This window comes from Phascolarctos cinereus, unplaced genomic scaffold, assembly GCF_003287225.1.
Source record: "Phascolarctos cinereus isolate Bilbo 61053 unplaced genomic scaffold, phaCin_HiC Scaffold_726;HRSCAF=1367, whole genome shotgun sequence".
NCBI classification, from domain to species: Eukaryota; Metazoa; Chordata; class Mammalia; order Diprotodontia; family Phascolarctidae; genus Phascolarctos; species Phascolarctos cinereus.
Window position 1 is genome coordinate 350,991,869 of NW_027556098.1, and position 16,787 is coordinate 351,008,655.

The window sequence follows — 16,787 nt, forward strand, 5'->3', positions numbered from 1 at the left end:
ACTACAGGAGTGTGTGAAGGAAAGCCTTTATTATGCTTCTCATGAGAAGCAGGCATACCGTACCCTACTGACACGTGCACACTGGTACAGAAGTAGAGTCAGCTTTTAAATGGTTACTAAAATTCATACTCCTCCCATCTGAGCTGGGATTGGATCACCTCATTTGGTTACACTTTTCCTGAACCACCCATCCCATGCTGCTCCATGTCATGTTCTAAAATGGTGGCTATCTCCATACTCAGGGTGTGTCAGTAAATATTCGATAAGCTTATTAAGTAAGCACAGTGGAGAAAAACATTTGCCCCATCCTTGAGCCCAATGGGTTAAAACCAGTTTAGCTTCCAGGGTTCTCTCTTAAGGAACTAGTTGTTTTACAGAATGTTTGGGCACTTTCTGCTTGGTTGAGGGATTATCCACAAGATCTTTGAAGTCCTCTTCAAAATTCCCATGTTTTGATGTGGAAGTCTAAATTCTAAATCTTTTCCCACACTACAGAAATCTATCTTACCCTTTGTGGAATTACAAGGGGAGTGAGGCAAGAAAAGGGCAGGGAGGCTGATAGAAGAAAGGGCAGATTAAGGGAGGCAGTAGTTAAAGCAAAACTGTGGAGGAGGGATAGGATGAAAGGAGAGGCAGAGAAAAAGTATAAGCAGGAGGAAAATAGGATAGAGGGAAATTCACAGTTAGTATTAATTAGTATTAATAACTATGAATGTCCTGTATTTCCTACAGGAAAATAGGGGAAGAAGGGGACAAGAGAGCAGGGCGATGATAGAGAGGAGGTCAGGTTGGGAAAGGGTGTAATCAGAAGTAAATACTTCTGAGAAGAGACAGGGTCAAAAGAAAGAATAGAATAAATGGGAGGGCAGGACAGGATTAAGGGAAATAGAGTTAGTTTTTCTCAACATGTCTACTATGGAAGTGTTTTGCATAACTGCACATGTACAACCTATATTGAGTTGCTTGCCTTTTCAATGAGGGTGGGTTGGGGAAGGAGGAAAACAGAAAATTTGAAACCTATTTAAAAACATATGTTTAAAAAAATGTTTGCACATGCTACTGGGAAATAAGAAATACAGGAAATGGAGTACAGAAGTCTATCCTGCCCTACAGGAAAATAGAAGGGGAAGGGGGTAAGAGAAGCAGGGGAGAGATAGAAGAGAGGGCAGACTAGGGGAAGGGATATTCAGAATGCATGCCATCTTGGGGTAGGGGGAGGGGTGAGATGGGGTGAAAATTTGGAATTCAAAAACTTCTGGTAGTGAATGTTGAAAACTAAAATTAAATAATTTTTTATTTAAAAAAAAAACTATGAATGTGAATAAGATGAACTTTTCCATAAAATGAAAATGGATAGCAGAGTGAATTAAAAACCAGGATCTTACAATATGTTGCTTATAAGAAACACATCTGAAACGGAGAGATACAGAGAGACTAAAGGTAAAAGGATGGAGCAGAATGTGGCAATTAAAAAGGTTTGAGAGACATAGTTTTTGGGTAATTTAATCATTTTATTAATAAAGCATTAACATTATTAATAAAAGAATGGTCATTTGAACAACTCTCTTAGACCAAAGATGATCATGGTTGTGAGCTTACAATTTATCACACCCTTCAAAGAGTTGGTGTTCCTGAAGGGTGGCAAACAATTCTGATTGGACAAAACAATAGAAGGTGAACTATATTAAAATGAAGGGCTGAGCGTGACATCATGTTATACTTAGACAGAGAAACACTCTCTATAGGATACCACCTGCAGCTTTGGGCTATCTATTCAAAGAATGTATACCCCATCCAAGCCTGAGCAAAATACAATAGCTTCCACCAGTTTGGGGTGTTGAACAAGAAAATTAGACCAATATCATTATCAGCAATATATCCTTCAAGAGACTGAACTTTAAAAAAAAATGGAAGAAGGGGAGAGCTTTGAGTCTTCCTAAACTATTGGTTATTAATAACAATTTCCTTCAATTATGTAGTATGTTTCAGCTAAAGTAAAAAAAAAAGACAACGCAGCAATCATGATCTCAGACAAAACAAAAGCAAAAATTGGTTTAATTAAAAGAGACAAAGAAGGGAATTACATCTTGCTAAAAGGGTACCATAGATAATGAAGTAATATCAATACTAAATATATGCATTCACCAAAGACCATGGCATCCATATTTCTAAAGGAGAAGATAAATGAGTTACAGGAAGGGAAAGACAGTAAAACTATACTCTTGGGGGACTGCAACTTCCCCCTCTTAGAACCAGATAAATCTAATCACAAAATAAACAAGAAAAAAGCTAAGGAGGTGGATAGAATTTTAGAAAAGGTAATATGATAGACCTTTGGGGAAAATACAATGGGGATAGAAAGGAATATAGCTTTCTCTCAGCAGTACATGGCATCTACATGAAAATTCACATGTATTAGGGCATAAAAAATGCACAGTCAAATGCAGAAAGGCAGAAAATATTAAGTGCATCCTTTTTAGATCGTGGTGCAATTAAATTACATAAAGGGAAATAAAAAGATCAATTAAAAATTAATTGGAAACTAAATAATCTAATCCTAAATACTAAGTGGGTCAAAGAAGAAATCATAGAAACAATCAGTAATTTCATCTAAGAGAATGATAATAATGAGACAGCATACTAAAATTTATGGGATGAAGCCAAAGCAGTACTTCAGGAGGAAATTTAAATCTCTAAGTGCTTATATCAATAAGATAGAGAAAGAATAGTTCAATGAATTGGCCATGCAACTTTAAAAAAAAAAAAGAAAAAATAGAAAAAGAACAAGTTAAAAATCCCCAATTAAACAACATATTGGGAATCCTGAAAATCAAAGGAGAGATTAGTAAAATTGAAAGTAAGAAAATTATTGAAATAATAAATAAAACTAAAAGCTGCTTTAAAAAAAACTAATACATAAATGATTAGTTAATTTGATTTAAAAAAAGAAAGAAGAAAACCAAATGACCAGTATCAAAAATTTAAAGGGCCAATTCAACATGAATGAAAAAGAAATTAAGGAAAGAGTTTTACCAAATTGAATGCCAATAAATCTGACAATCTAAGTTAAATGGATGTATATTTGCAAAACTACAAATTGCCCAAATTAACAAGAGAGGAAATACAATACTTAAATAACTCCATTTTAGGAAAAGAAATTGAACAAGCAATCAATGAACTCAGTAAGAAAGATCCCTAGGGCAAGATGTATTTACAAGTGAATTCTACCACATTTAAAGAACAATTAATTCCAATATAATATAAACTATTTGGGGGAAAAGGCAAAAAAGGGGTCCTACCAAATTGCTTTTATGAAACAAATATGGTGCTGATACCTAAACCAGGGAGAGCTTAAACAGAGAAAAAAATTAGACCAATTTTCCTAACGAATGTTAATGCAAAAAAAAAAAATACTAACAAGGAGATTACAGCAATATATCACTGGAATCATACACTATGACCAGGTGACATTCATAGCAGGAATGCAGAGCTGGTTCAATATTAAGAAACCTATCAGCATAATTTACCGTATCTATAACAAAACCAACAGAAATCATGATTATTTCAATAGATGGGGGGAAAAAAGCTTTCGACAATACACAGCACCCTTTCCTATTAAAAAACACTGAAGAGCACAGGAATAAATTGAGCTTTCCTTAAAATGATAAGTAGTTTCTAACCAAAACCATCTGCATGCATTATCTGTAATGTGGATTGGATAAAATAGGGGCCTTCCCAATAAGATCAGGAGTAAAACAAGAATGCCCATTATCAATGCTATTATTCTATATTGTACTAGAAATATGTTTTAGAAATAAAAAAAAGAAAAAAGATTTGAAGGAATTAAAACAGACAAAGAGGAAACAGAATTGTCATTCTTTCTATATATGATGGTATCCTTAGAGAATCCTAGACAACCAACTAAAAAGCCTCTTTAAATAATGAACAACTTTAGCATAGTCACAGGATACATAATAAACCCACATAAATCATCAGCATTTCTACATATTAACAACAAAGCCCAGAAGCAATATAGAGCCAAGCAAAAGATAGAGAAATTCCATTTAAAATAATTGTAGACAATGTAAGATACTTGGTAGTCTACCTGCCAAGACAAACCCAGGAAGTATATGTACACAATTCCAAACACTTTTCACACAAATGAAGTTAGATCTTAACAACTGGAAAAATATCAATAGCTAATGGGTAGGCTGAGCCAATATAATAAAAATGTCGATTCTACCAAACTTAATTAATTTATTCAGTACCATACCAAACTACCAAAAATTGCTTTATAAAGTAAGGAAAAAATGATAATAAAATTCATCTGGAAGAACAGAAGGTCAAGAATATCAAAGGAACAAATGAAAAAAATGCAAAGGAAGGTGTTCTACTTATAACAGATATGAAATTATATTATAAAGTAGCAATCATCAAAATAATCTGGGGGCAGCTAGGTAGCACAGTGGACAGAGCACCAGCTGTGGAATCAGGAGAACCTGAGTTCAAATCTGGCCTAAGACACATAATATGACTCACTAGCTGTGTGACCCTGGGCAAGTTACTTAACCCCATTGCCTAGCCAAAAAACAAAAACAAAAACAATACAGTATTGGTTAAGAAATAGATCTGGTGGATCAGCAGAACAGATTAGCTACACAGGACACAGTGATGAATGACCATAGTAATCTAGTGTTTGATAAGCCCTCAGAGTCCAGCTTCTGGGATAAGAGCCCATTATTTTTTTTTTTGATGGCCACATTTTATTCATCCTTTTCTTTAAACAGGTTATCCAAAGATACAGACAATATTCAATACAATAAAATAGGTGAAATGAATTTTCAAGAGACTGAGATGTTACATGCTATATTTAATCTAATTTTATTCAGGTTTGCTGTGGGATGGGGAGTAGATCATTATGCAAAAATATATGGTCTAAACAAAATATGTCTTACCATATACAAATTTTAACCTACCATAATGATGTATCTTAATCACACCCATGTGAACAAGTCTACCTTTACAATTAAAAAGAAACAAAAGTAATATTTCTAGCATTTTTTATATTTCTAATATTTTTAGAATAAAGTCATTCCTACTTGTTCTTTGTAAATAGATCAAGCATCAAACAAGTACAAAATCCTATAGAGAGTGAGAGTTTTACTTAAAATGAACACTGAAGTAATTGAGTATTCGGACACCCTAAGAACAAGTTGATATTTATAATATTCAGGTAGGTAGGCAATAAACCATAGTGCCAAATGGAAAAAAAAAAAACCTTCATTTGAAAATAAATTTCAAAAAACTAAATATAGAATATATATATTGATTTGCTAAAATAAATAAAACATAGTAGATTAATACTTTATTATTAAGAATGCATACCAGAACACTTATAAACAGTCAATGCTTCTTATTTAGAAGTTACTATAATAAAGCTGGCTAAACAGAGGTGTATATTGTGAAGCACTATGAATGCTATATGAAGAACTCACTATTTGACAAAAACTGCTGGGAAAACTGGAATACAGTATGGAAGAATCTAGGTATAGACCAACATCTTCCAACATATACCAACATAAAGTCAAAATGGGTATATGAGTTAGACTTAAAGAGTGATACATTATTAAATTAGAAGAACAGGGAATACTTTATCTGGCAGATCTATGAAGGAGGGAAGAATTTTTGACCAAATAATAGATAGCATTACAAAATATAAAATGGATATTTTGCTTATGTTACGTTTAAAAGTTTTTTCACAAACAAAACCAATGCAACCAGAATTATAAAGAAAACAGAAAGCTGGGAATTATTTTTTTTTTACTGAAAATGTATCTGATAATGGCCTGATTTCTCAAATAGATAGAGAACTGAGTCAAACTTATCAGAATACAAGTCATTCCCCAGTTGATAAGTGGTCAAAGGACATCAAAAGACATTTTTTCAGATGAAATCAAAGCTATAGTCATATGAAAAAATGCACTAAATCACTATTGATTAAAGAAATGGAAATTAAAATAACCCTGAGGTAACACCTCAAACCCATCAGATTGGCTAATATGACAGAAAAGAAAAATAATAAATGTTGGAGATGATGAGGGGAAACTGGGACATTAATGTGTTATTGGTGGAGTTGTGAACTGATCCAATGATTTTGGAGAGCAATTTGGAAATGTGAGGAAAGGGAATTCCAATTGTGTATACCCTTTGACTGAGCAATGTCACTGTTAGGTCTGTAACTCAAAGAGAGCATAAAAAAGGGACAATGACTTCCATGTACAAAAATATTTATAGCAGCTCATTTTATGGGGGCAAAGAATTGGAAATTGAGGGGATATCCATCAATTGGGGAATGGCTGAATAAGTTGTGGTATATGATTGTGATGAAACTCTGTCGTAATATAAGACATGAAAAGCCAGATGGTTTTAGAAAAACCTAGAAAGACTTAATATGAACTGATAAAAGTGAGATCAGCAGAACCAGAACGATGTACACAGTAAGAACAACATTGCAAGATGATCAATTATGAGTAATTTAGCTTTTCTCAGCAATACAATGATCCAAGACAATTCCAAATGACTCATGATGGAAAATATGATTCACATCCAGAAGAAGAACTGATGGAATCTGAATGCAGATCAAAATACATTATTTTCATTTTCTTTATTTTTTGTGTTTTGTTCTACTTCTTTTACAACATGACTACTATGGAAATATGTTTTAACTAATTGCAAATATATAACTATTTAACATGCTTGGGAATGAGAGAGGGAGAAAGTTTTCAATTCAAAATTAAAGAGAATGAATGTTAGAAATTCCTATTACATATAATTGGGGAAAAAAATGAAACACTATTTAAAAAGTAAAAAAATAAAAAATAAAAGTAGGTGGCCTAGCAGTACCAGATCTCAAAATGTATTTAAAAGTAATGATCATCAAGATAATCTGGTACTGCCTAAGAAATAGAGTGGTGGTTCAGTGGAATAAATTAGGTACACCATACAAAGTAGAATATGACCATAGTTTTTTTAGAGTTTAATAAACCCCAAAATCCAAACTTTTGGTACAAAAACTCAATATTTGACAAAAATTTCTGGAAAAACTGGAAAACAGTTTGGCACAAACTAGGTATAGACCAATATCTTACACTATATATTAATATAAGGTCAAAATGTGTATGTGATTTGGATATAAAAGGTGATACTATAAGAAAATTAGTGAATTATGGAAAAAAATCACATGTTAGATCTATATATAAGGGAAGAATTTATGACAAAAGAGACAGAAACTATCGCAGGATATACAATGAATAATTTTCATTACATTAAATTAAAAAAAAAGTTGTAGCACAAACAAAACCAATGATGCCAATACTAGAAGAAGAAAAAAACAGGTAGGAAACTGGTGGTTAGGTGGATTAAAACAAGTATCTCCTCATTTTTCAAGTATATAAAAAGCTGATTCAAATTTATAAGAATCCAAGTCATTCTCCAATTAATAAATGGTGAAATGATATGGACAGGAAATTTTCAGATGAAAAAATGAATAATGCATTTTTAAAAATGAAAGAAAAATAAAAGAAACCAGATGCAGAGGTGAAAAGTGAGACAGGATGTTAAGTGTAGAGAAAACTCATTTAGGTAGAATGGAGTATTCATGATTGAGAGTAATATGGAAAAATCTGGATAAAGCATCTGTAGTAAAATAGGTTTAAAATATCATAAAATCCTATGGACAACATGCACAACACAGGTAAAATGTAGGATATAGCTCAACATTACTCTCCTATTTTATGAATTATGCACATGTGAATTAATCTACTTTCTAGATTCACTGTATCTCATATTAATATTACTTTACTCTCAGTGGCAACTGACTAAAGTTCATATGTAATGTCCAAGAGTAAGTGACCTAAACCCCTAGGATTCTCCATGAAGTCTCAAGCCTAATTAGTGAGGGGAAAAAAAATATATATATATATATATACATATATATATGTATATATATGTATGTATATATATATGTATATATATATATACATATATATATATATATATATATATATATAAAAATCCTATAATCTACCTTAACAAATCCCAACAGATATGCAAACAGTTCCTTAAATTCATAAGGGCAATAGTAACCCCATAATATGGAGAGGGAGACAACTACTTTGGCAAGTTGTAGGCCATAAAATGAGTCCTGTTATTCTTTGTCCTGTAATCATTTTCCTCAATGATGTAGCAGAAGCACCAGTAGCAGTGTAGTAATAGTAGCATCATCAGCAGTGCTTTGCTTTATGTGACTATATAGTCTATTCATTTTACACAGAGAGTTCATTACCTTCCATTTGTATTTATAGCTATTATATCTCCATCCTATGTCTCCAACAGGATTGTAGGCCATCCAGGGGTCTAACTTCTATCTTCTGATATAACAATAAGCCAACCAACTTGGGAATAATCGTTCTGGTAGTGTTTATGGTAGTGGTGGTGATGATGCTGATAGAAATAATTTTAACATTTGTGATGACAGCAAAACTAAACTAAATTAATCAATAAAGAAAAAAAACTAAAGTATCTGACATATTTTTCCATCCCCACTGCCTACAGGACTCCCTCAAAAGAAAAGCTACTTGGATTGTGATCTTGTTAAGAATTCCATCATACTTTCCAAGAATGTCATCTACTGGCTGAGATCTGAATGAACAATTTACTTTGTAAACTACTACCCTACTTAGATCCTCTGTTAGGGGCTTAGTGCCCTGAGAAACTCCTTTAAACCAACATTCCATATTATACCTACCATCATTAAATCACCTTGAGAGATGATTTCACCAAGTCAAGTCAGATTCTGTTCTTCAACACCCATTCCTGCTGTTCTTTGAAATAAGGTTTTAATAACTATCACTGAATATCAAAAAGTTTTGGTACTACCTGGGTTTGTGACAGGATAATAGCTCATAGACTTAAAACTAGAATTTTAGGGGCCATTTAATTCAACTTCTCAATTTACAAATGAGGAAACTAACGTCAGAGATGTTCAATGATTTACCCAAAGTCATTTAGATGACTTTTTTTTGTTTTGTTATAAATACATTATGTACATTTCAAAGATAACAGTAAAAACTTGTTATAGAAGATGTATTAAGCCTTTATATTATTCATATAAAATAAGCTAACACTTTTAACAAACATTACTTCATCCTGAGAACTCTTTTTGAAATGGTTATTATTTTCTTCCACCAGGTTGGTCATGTTAGCTCATGTTATAGTGCAAAGAAGCATTATCTTAACCACCACTTCAGTTATCTTATTCCAATTAAAGAGGAAATGTCTAATCAATTCGAGGTAAGTCAAAGGAAATTGTTTCCTGAAATAAGTTGGTATTCAGATGATTAGCAAAGGTCACAAAGAAATCTATCCCAATCCTGGCCAACAAAAAAAAAAAAAAGGTTGACTAAATGAGCCTGTGGATGCTTCAACTTCTGCCTCCTGAGACCCCCAGGAAATGGTCATGGGTTCCTTTCTGGCCCACCCCAGAGAGGTAACATGTAATCCTAAAGCATAAAGTAGATGCTCACTATGGTGAACGACCCATTAGTGCAGGATTTTACTCCTGTATGGGATCCTTTAGCTCTACTGGGCAGTTGTCATTCCAGGTCTCACAGTGGCAGAGCACTGACTTACAATGAAGAAAGGTTCTATGAGTCCAAATCTGAACAAAAGGTAAAAGAATAGTGAGACTGGCAGTCATGTAATACATGGATCAATTAAAGGATTCAGGTACATTTATCTAAAGAAGGAAAACTTATAGGATATTATGATAGGTGTATTTAAGTGAAGTTGAGTGAAAAGGGTGTTGGAACTCAAGTCAAAAGATGTGGGTTCAAAAAAATACCAACTTTACTACATAGTAACTATGATTTTGAGTAAGATATTATCATCTTTTATAAGACTAAATCTGTCTGTGTGTGTGTGTCTCTGTGTGTGTGTGGTGTGTGTGTGTCTGTGCCTGTGTATTCTTTATAAATCCACCATCATGACCAGTGCTGGATACATATCAAACACTTAGGAAATGTTTAGTGATCAGTGTATGCTATAAGTATCTATTGAGCTTCTAAAAGTAAAAAAAAAAAAAAAGATTTGCCTTTTCCGATCATAGATGACTCGGAACAATGCATAGGAGATAGAGGGAAACAAATGTCAACTTGATGTAAGGAAACACTATATATGTGTGTATGCATGTGTATGTGTGTGTATATATATATATATATATATATATAATATATATATAATATATATATATATATATATATATATACATATATATATATATGTATATATACACATATATATATATACATATATATATACATATATATATATGTATATATACACATATATATATATACACACACATATATATATATATACATATATATATACACACATATATATATATATACATATATATATACACACATATATATATCCATATGAGTGTATGTATATATAGTTTATGTGTATGTGTGTTTGTGTGTATAATCAGCCGACTGTATATATAATGAATTTCTCATCATAAAATGTCACACAATATAGTCCAGATTTAAGTCTTACTTCTGAGACAAACTGAGCATGTGATCTGGGCCATCATTTATTCTCTCTGTGCCAAAGAAAACTGTTTAAGACTATATGTCATAGAACATATCTGATGAGCATTAGTAGAGAGAATTCACTTATTACCAGTTCACTACATCAATTAAAGCAGAAGTTTGTTTCCCCTAAAATGTGCCTGCCCACAGTTGGCAAGTTCCCATATTAAACAACCTCATGAAGTCAACCCAACCAATCATGGCATATTTTTCATTATCAGAAGGAAAAATCAACTAATGGAAAATGTGAAGGACTTGTCCATGTGAGATTTTATTCTTTGTGTCCATATTGTCTCCCCCAGAGACTGAATCTATGATATCATTTAGAACTTTGGAGGGCTTAGAATTAGGAAGAATCTTTCCCGTATCCTCTTTGTCATTACTCCATAGATTATGGGATTTAGCATAGGTGGAACCAAAAGGTAAATGTTAGCTACAAAGATGTGGACATGAGGAGGAACATGGTGACCAAATCTATGAGTGAGGAAGGAGAAGAAAGCTGGAGTATATCCAACTAAGATGGCACAGACATGAGAGCCACAGGTGCCCAAGGCCTTAAGCTGGGCAACCTTTGAAGGGATGCAGAAGACAGCATATAGAATAAAAACATAGGAACAAATTATCAATATAAAGTCCAGACCCCCAGTAAGAAAAGCAACCATTAGACTATAAGCTCTGCCGACTCTGGTTGGGGCACAGGCCAACTTAATAAGGGCCATGAATTCACAATAGGTGTGAGAAATGATGTTGGTCCTGCAATATGGAAGCCATTTCAAGAGAAAAGGATGAGGGCTGAAAAACACAGCGCCTCGAAGGACAATAGCTAACCCAATTCCCAAAATGACCTTGTGAGTCAGAATAGTTGAGTGTCTTAAGGGTTTGCAAATGGCCACATAACGGTCAAAGGCCATTGCTAAAATAAAACCAGATGCCATGCTGGACACCGAATGGATCAGGAACACTTGTATGAGGCAAGCTTCAAAGTAGATTTCCCTGTTTTTGAACCAGAAGAGACTGAGGAGCTTGGGCATGGCAGTGGTGCAAATAATCAGGTCAGCAGCTGCCAGCATGCAGAAGAAAAGATACATTGGCTCATGAAGCCTGGGGTCAGTCTTGATGATGAACAGAAGAGACAAGTTTCCCAAAAGAGCCAACATATATACAAAGCAGAAGGGAATGGAGATCAAGATGTGAAGAGTTTCCAGCCCTGGAATACCAATTAGAATAAAGGTTGCAGGATGTAAATTGGTCCAATTCAAACCTGACATGGTCGGGGCTGCCAGCTGATTTTGGTCTAAGGTAGGGTAATACCGTACCTTTAAAATAAAAAGAAACATCAAGAAGAGGTCAAGTTACAAAGGAGCATCATTCAAGGAATTGAGAGTTTAGCAAATGGATAGCTATCTATCAAGTCATCTATCATCTATCTACCATATGTGTGTATGTGTGTGTGTGTGTGTGTGTATCACACATCTGTAATGTAATTGTGTTTGTTTCCATGAACAATCTATCATCTATCCTTTATCTATTTACCATCTCTCAGCCATCTATCAATTATCTAGCTATATATGTTCATGTCTTTCTGCTTTATTTAGCCTCATGTCTCCATTTAAGCAATGACTTGGATTCAGTCATTTATAGAGAATTGGTACTCTGGAAGCTGACATATATCTGAGCTATATTGTGCATTAAAGCAAACAGGCAAATGAATGGATAAACTCATCCAACATGATGTGGAGGGTGATATGTCCAGCAGCACAGATGATCAAAGGTGGTGTTTGGAAGTGAAACTGTATATGCTAAGAATGGGCTTGGTTGAGAACAGGCAATTGGTACCAGATATGAGAGGGAGTATTCTTAATAAGACACAATTGTGATATAAAAAATTCTTGAATTCAATTATTAATAGCAAGGTTGGGTGAAGCTTGAGTAGGCAATTTTTTTTTAATTGGGATCACAAACTGGGGAAGGATCTAATGGTAACTTTCAAAGGCAACAGAAGAAAAGACTAGCTGAGAGATTGTCTATGAAAATATTTTCCCAGTTTTTTGCATTCCTTCTGTTCTTTGTTACATATGTTTTATTTATACAACAAAATTTTAATTTAAAATAATCAAAATTCTCCTTTGTATACTTCAATAATGGCCTCACCTTATAATATAGTTTAAGGTCTGAAATGCTGAATCTACTTCCTTTACATCTTTTTCCCCCTGTTTTCTTTGAAGTTCCTGACCTTTTGTTCTTCAAAATGAACTTTGCTAATATTTTTTAACTCAGTAATTTTTTTTAGCAATTTAATTGGAATCACATTGAATAGATTAGTTAGGTAAAATTATCATTTTTATTTTTTTTTAAGCAATTGGGGTTAAGTGACTTGCCCAGGGTCACACAGCTAGTAAGTATCAAGTGTTTGGTCTGAGGCCGGATTTGAACTCAAGTCCTCCTGACTTCAGGGTCTGTATGCTATCCACTGCACCGCCTCGCTGCCCCAAAATTGTCATTTTTAAAAATTATAGTTTGGCTTTACCTCCCATAAATAATAAATATTAGTCAATGTTTCTTTTTTTTTTCTTATTTTGTATTTAAGTTTAAAATACCAAAAAAATTACAAAAAAATATTGAATCTATAAACTATAAGCTACTGAGTTGGCAAAAAGGTATATTTAGAATCATGTAAAGGGAAAAACCCTCATTAATTCAATGATTCAAAAAGAATGGATAAAAATTTTCTTCAATCTGGATTCTTACTTAACTATTAAACTGAAATTGTTCTCTTCAAATTTACTAGTAATCTCCTAATTGCTAAATTTATTGGCATTTCCTCAGTCCTGATACTTCTTGTCCCATAAAAACTCCTTTAATATTATGTTACAGTCTCCCTTGAATACTCTCTCTTCTAAATTTCCATTGTACTATTCCATCCTGATTCTTTTCCCACCTGTCTGATTATTACAATTCAGTCTTTTCTGAAGACGTTCCTTTCCTGGTTCTTTCTTCAGATCATGCCACCTAAACTTGGTTATCCTCTAAGGGTTTATATTCAGTCCTTTTCTCTTTTCCCTCTATATTAGCTCATTAAACAACAACAACAACAACTCATCAAGAGCTTTCAGCCAGAGTACCTAATTGAGCACTTAGTCTTAACAAAATCAGGGAAAACAGGAGGAAGAGATTTAGAAGAGCCATTCCAGGTGTGATTAGTTTAAAGGAGAAGTGTCATGTGTGAAGAAAAGCAAGTGGGCCATTGGGATAGGTTCAGTATATACTGAGAAGGGAATTATAATTTTTGTATTGATCAATATGATATATGTAATGAATATACTAATAATTTAGCTTTCTCAAGAACTGCCTTTCTGACTGGGGAGTCAGAGCTCACAATGCAGCTGCAATTGATCAATCAAAATTCTGACCATGCTCACAATCACTGGACCTTAAGTGAAGCAAATCAAAGATTGTAGAACCTGTTCCCTTCACAGAAATCTGGTTCTGTGCTCTAGGGGAGGTGGTCATGAACCCCAAAGGCTTGATTCCATAATTGCATTGTGGGATTTGTGGGTTTCTCATGGAAAACCACTAAACCGATTGTTTGTAATCTACCCTCCTCCCTCCTTCCCCACTTGTGATTTCAGTATATAATCTGTGTTTTTACTTCAGCCAGGAAAACATTTCTCACTCTGAAATTGATTAAACTACTAGATCACTGGTCAAAAAGAAAAATCTCATCAGCAACCAGGGATTCAACTCTTACCTGCACACAAATAATTCCCTAGTCTTTATATCTAATGCTAATCTCTCCCTACTCCCATATTATGAACTACCATTTAGACACCTTGTCCCATAGCCATCTCAAACTTACCATGCCAAACAAGCACTTGCAAAAACCCTTCCATACTGCAAACGTTCTTATAACTTTTGAGGCCATCACTACTCTCCCAGTCACCCAAGTTAACAACCTTGATGTCGTGCTTGACTCTTCACTTGAGTTGACCCCAAATACTCTGTTTGTAATCAAATCTTCATCCATTCTCTCAAAACTTCTAGTATATGTTCCCTTCTCTCCATTCATATGTTCACCTCTTTAGTTTGGACCCTCATCTCCTCATACCTAGAGTATTAAAAAAAAGGTCTTGTAATTAATTTCTCTGCCTTCTACACACTAATCCATCTTCCACTGGACTCCCAAAATGATTTTCCTAGAGCGCTGTGTGAATATATTGCTCTCTCACTCAATAAACTTCATAGGATCCCTATTATCTTCATGATCAAATTTAAAACATTTCATTTTATATTTATGTTTTTAGGGTATTTCAAACCCCTAAAACCTGGCTCCTTCTTATCTTTATAATCTTCTTTTACTTTATTATTCTATACAGTTTCTAATCTAGCTACAATGATATACTTTGTGTTCTGCATATAGCACATTCCATCAGCAATCTCTGTGCCTTTATTCTTTCTCTCATAAAGCAAAGCTCTTCCACCTCATTTCTGCCCCCCTACTCTCTTATTCCTCACATCCTTAGTTTCTTTAAGTACTCAGCTCAAATCTCACCTTTACCATCAGGCTTTTCCTCCATTTTCTCTCTTCTCCAACTCCTGTGACCTTGCTGTGAGATTTTCTTGTGTTTATGCTAAATATAACATATGGAAATGCACAGTTATTTGCACTTAGTCTCCTTCATTACAGTGTGAGCTGCTGAGGAATATGAAGTGGTTTTGCCTTTTATTGGTTTTTGGACCTTTACCTCAGTACCTTACATATCATCAGCCCTTTCTAAATACTTGTTGACCCCCTCTCAAGGAAGTGAAATCTTCTTCACTGAAGTTTTCTGTCAATCACAGCAGAGAAGAAAACCACTGAAGTCACTGACCAACTACCACACTCTTACTCCAGGTTATGTAAGTCTTCTGTTTTCAGACAAGAAATGACTTTACATTCAGACAAGAAATTTTGTAAATGACACCCAGAGCATGGAGAAAGGAGATTCCATTGTTCACTATGAATCTAATTTACAGAGCCCAATTTCATTAAATGATTTCCTGAATTCCTTTCTTTAAAAAGTCTAGAAATTGGAGTAAAAAAAGTCAATAATCTGGGACATGACAAATGAAAGGATATTACATGTGGTGAAACAGAAGTATTGAGCAATATAGCAGCTGGCACCAGAAAGCCATTATGTAGTGGTATGGATAGAGTACTGGGGCTGGAGTTGGGAAGACCTGAGTTCAAAGATACTACCTATGTAATTCTGGATAAGTCATTTAATTTCTGTTTGCCTCATCTGTAAAATGGAGATAATAAGAACACCGACCTCCCAGGGGAGTTATGAGGATCATAAAACATAGTATTTGTAACAGACTTAGCCAAGTGTTTGACACTTAATAGGTGCTTAATAAATGTCTACTTTCTTCCTTTCTTCCAGGACCAGAGCCAGCTTTACAAGTACCTGTGAAGTTGGCAGCTGTTTTGTGTTTGGACTAGAGAGGCACAGAACAGTACACCTGGCCTTCTCCCCTGCACAACCAGTCATTTAGCTTAAAATACATTGATTTTGATGATTAAAACATAATTGCTCTCAAAACTGTAATGCCCAAACTTTACCTCCATGTAAGAAGTAAATATCCTTTGCCAGATCTGTCAGGGAATATTCTTTCCCTTTATACTGTGGACAATCAAAGTTGGTGTGAGACAAAGAGTTGGTTGACCCCAGATGTCCACATTAGAGTTAGCAGGTTACTTTGTCTCTTAATCCCAGTTTGGTCCTTTGTGGTGTAGATGGACCTTCACCACAGCACCTGGCTACAACTCTGTGGTAAGAAAAAAAAAATGCTATGTAAACCACGGTATCTGCCTTAACTATGTTATCAGATTTTTGTGATTGTATGTTGAACTGCCTTATTCAAAAATACTTTGAGGAGCAAAAATCCTCTTTAATATAGACAGTGAAAAAGAAATGAGTGAAAAATGAGCTTAACTCTTTGTCTGACCTTGAAACAACTAGGTGACACAATGAATGGACTGATGGCCCTTGAGTTAGGGAAACCTGAGTTCGAATCCAATCTCAAACAGTATCTAGCTGTAGCCCTGAATACTCACTTATCTTCTCTCAGTCTAAGCTTTCTCATCTGTAAAAC

The 16,787-nt window shown here is 34.2% G+C and overlaps 1 protein-coding gene across 1 annotated transcript; it reads right to left on the minus strand.

The window, feature by feature from the left end:
• Positions 1-10,978: 10,978 nt before the first annotated feature.
• Positions 10,979-11,923, minus strand: LOC110195094 (olfactory receptor 52K2-like). Its single transcript, XM_020967741.1, has one exon. It carries the CDS (start codon positions 11,921-11,923, stop codon positions 10,979-10,981), a length of 945 nt encoding a protein of 314 aa, XP_020823400.1.
• Positions 11,924-16,787: the final 4,864 nt, after the last annotated feature.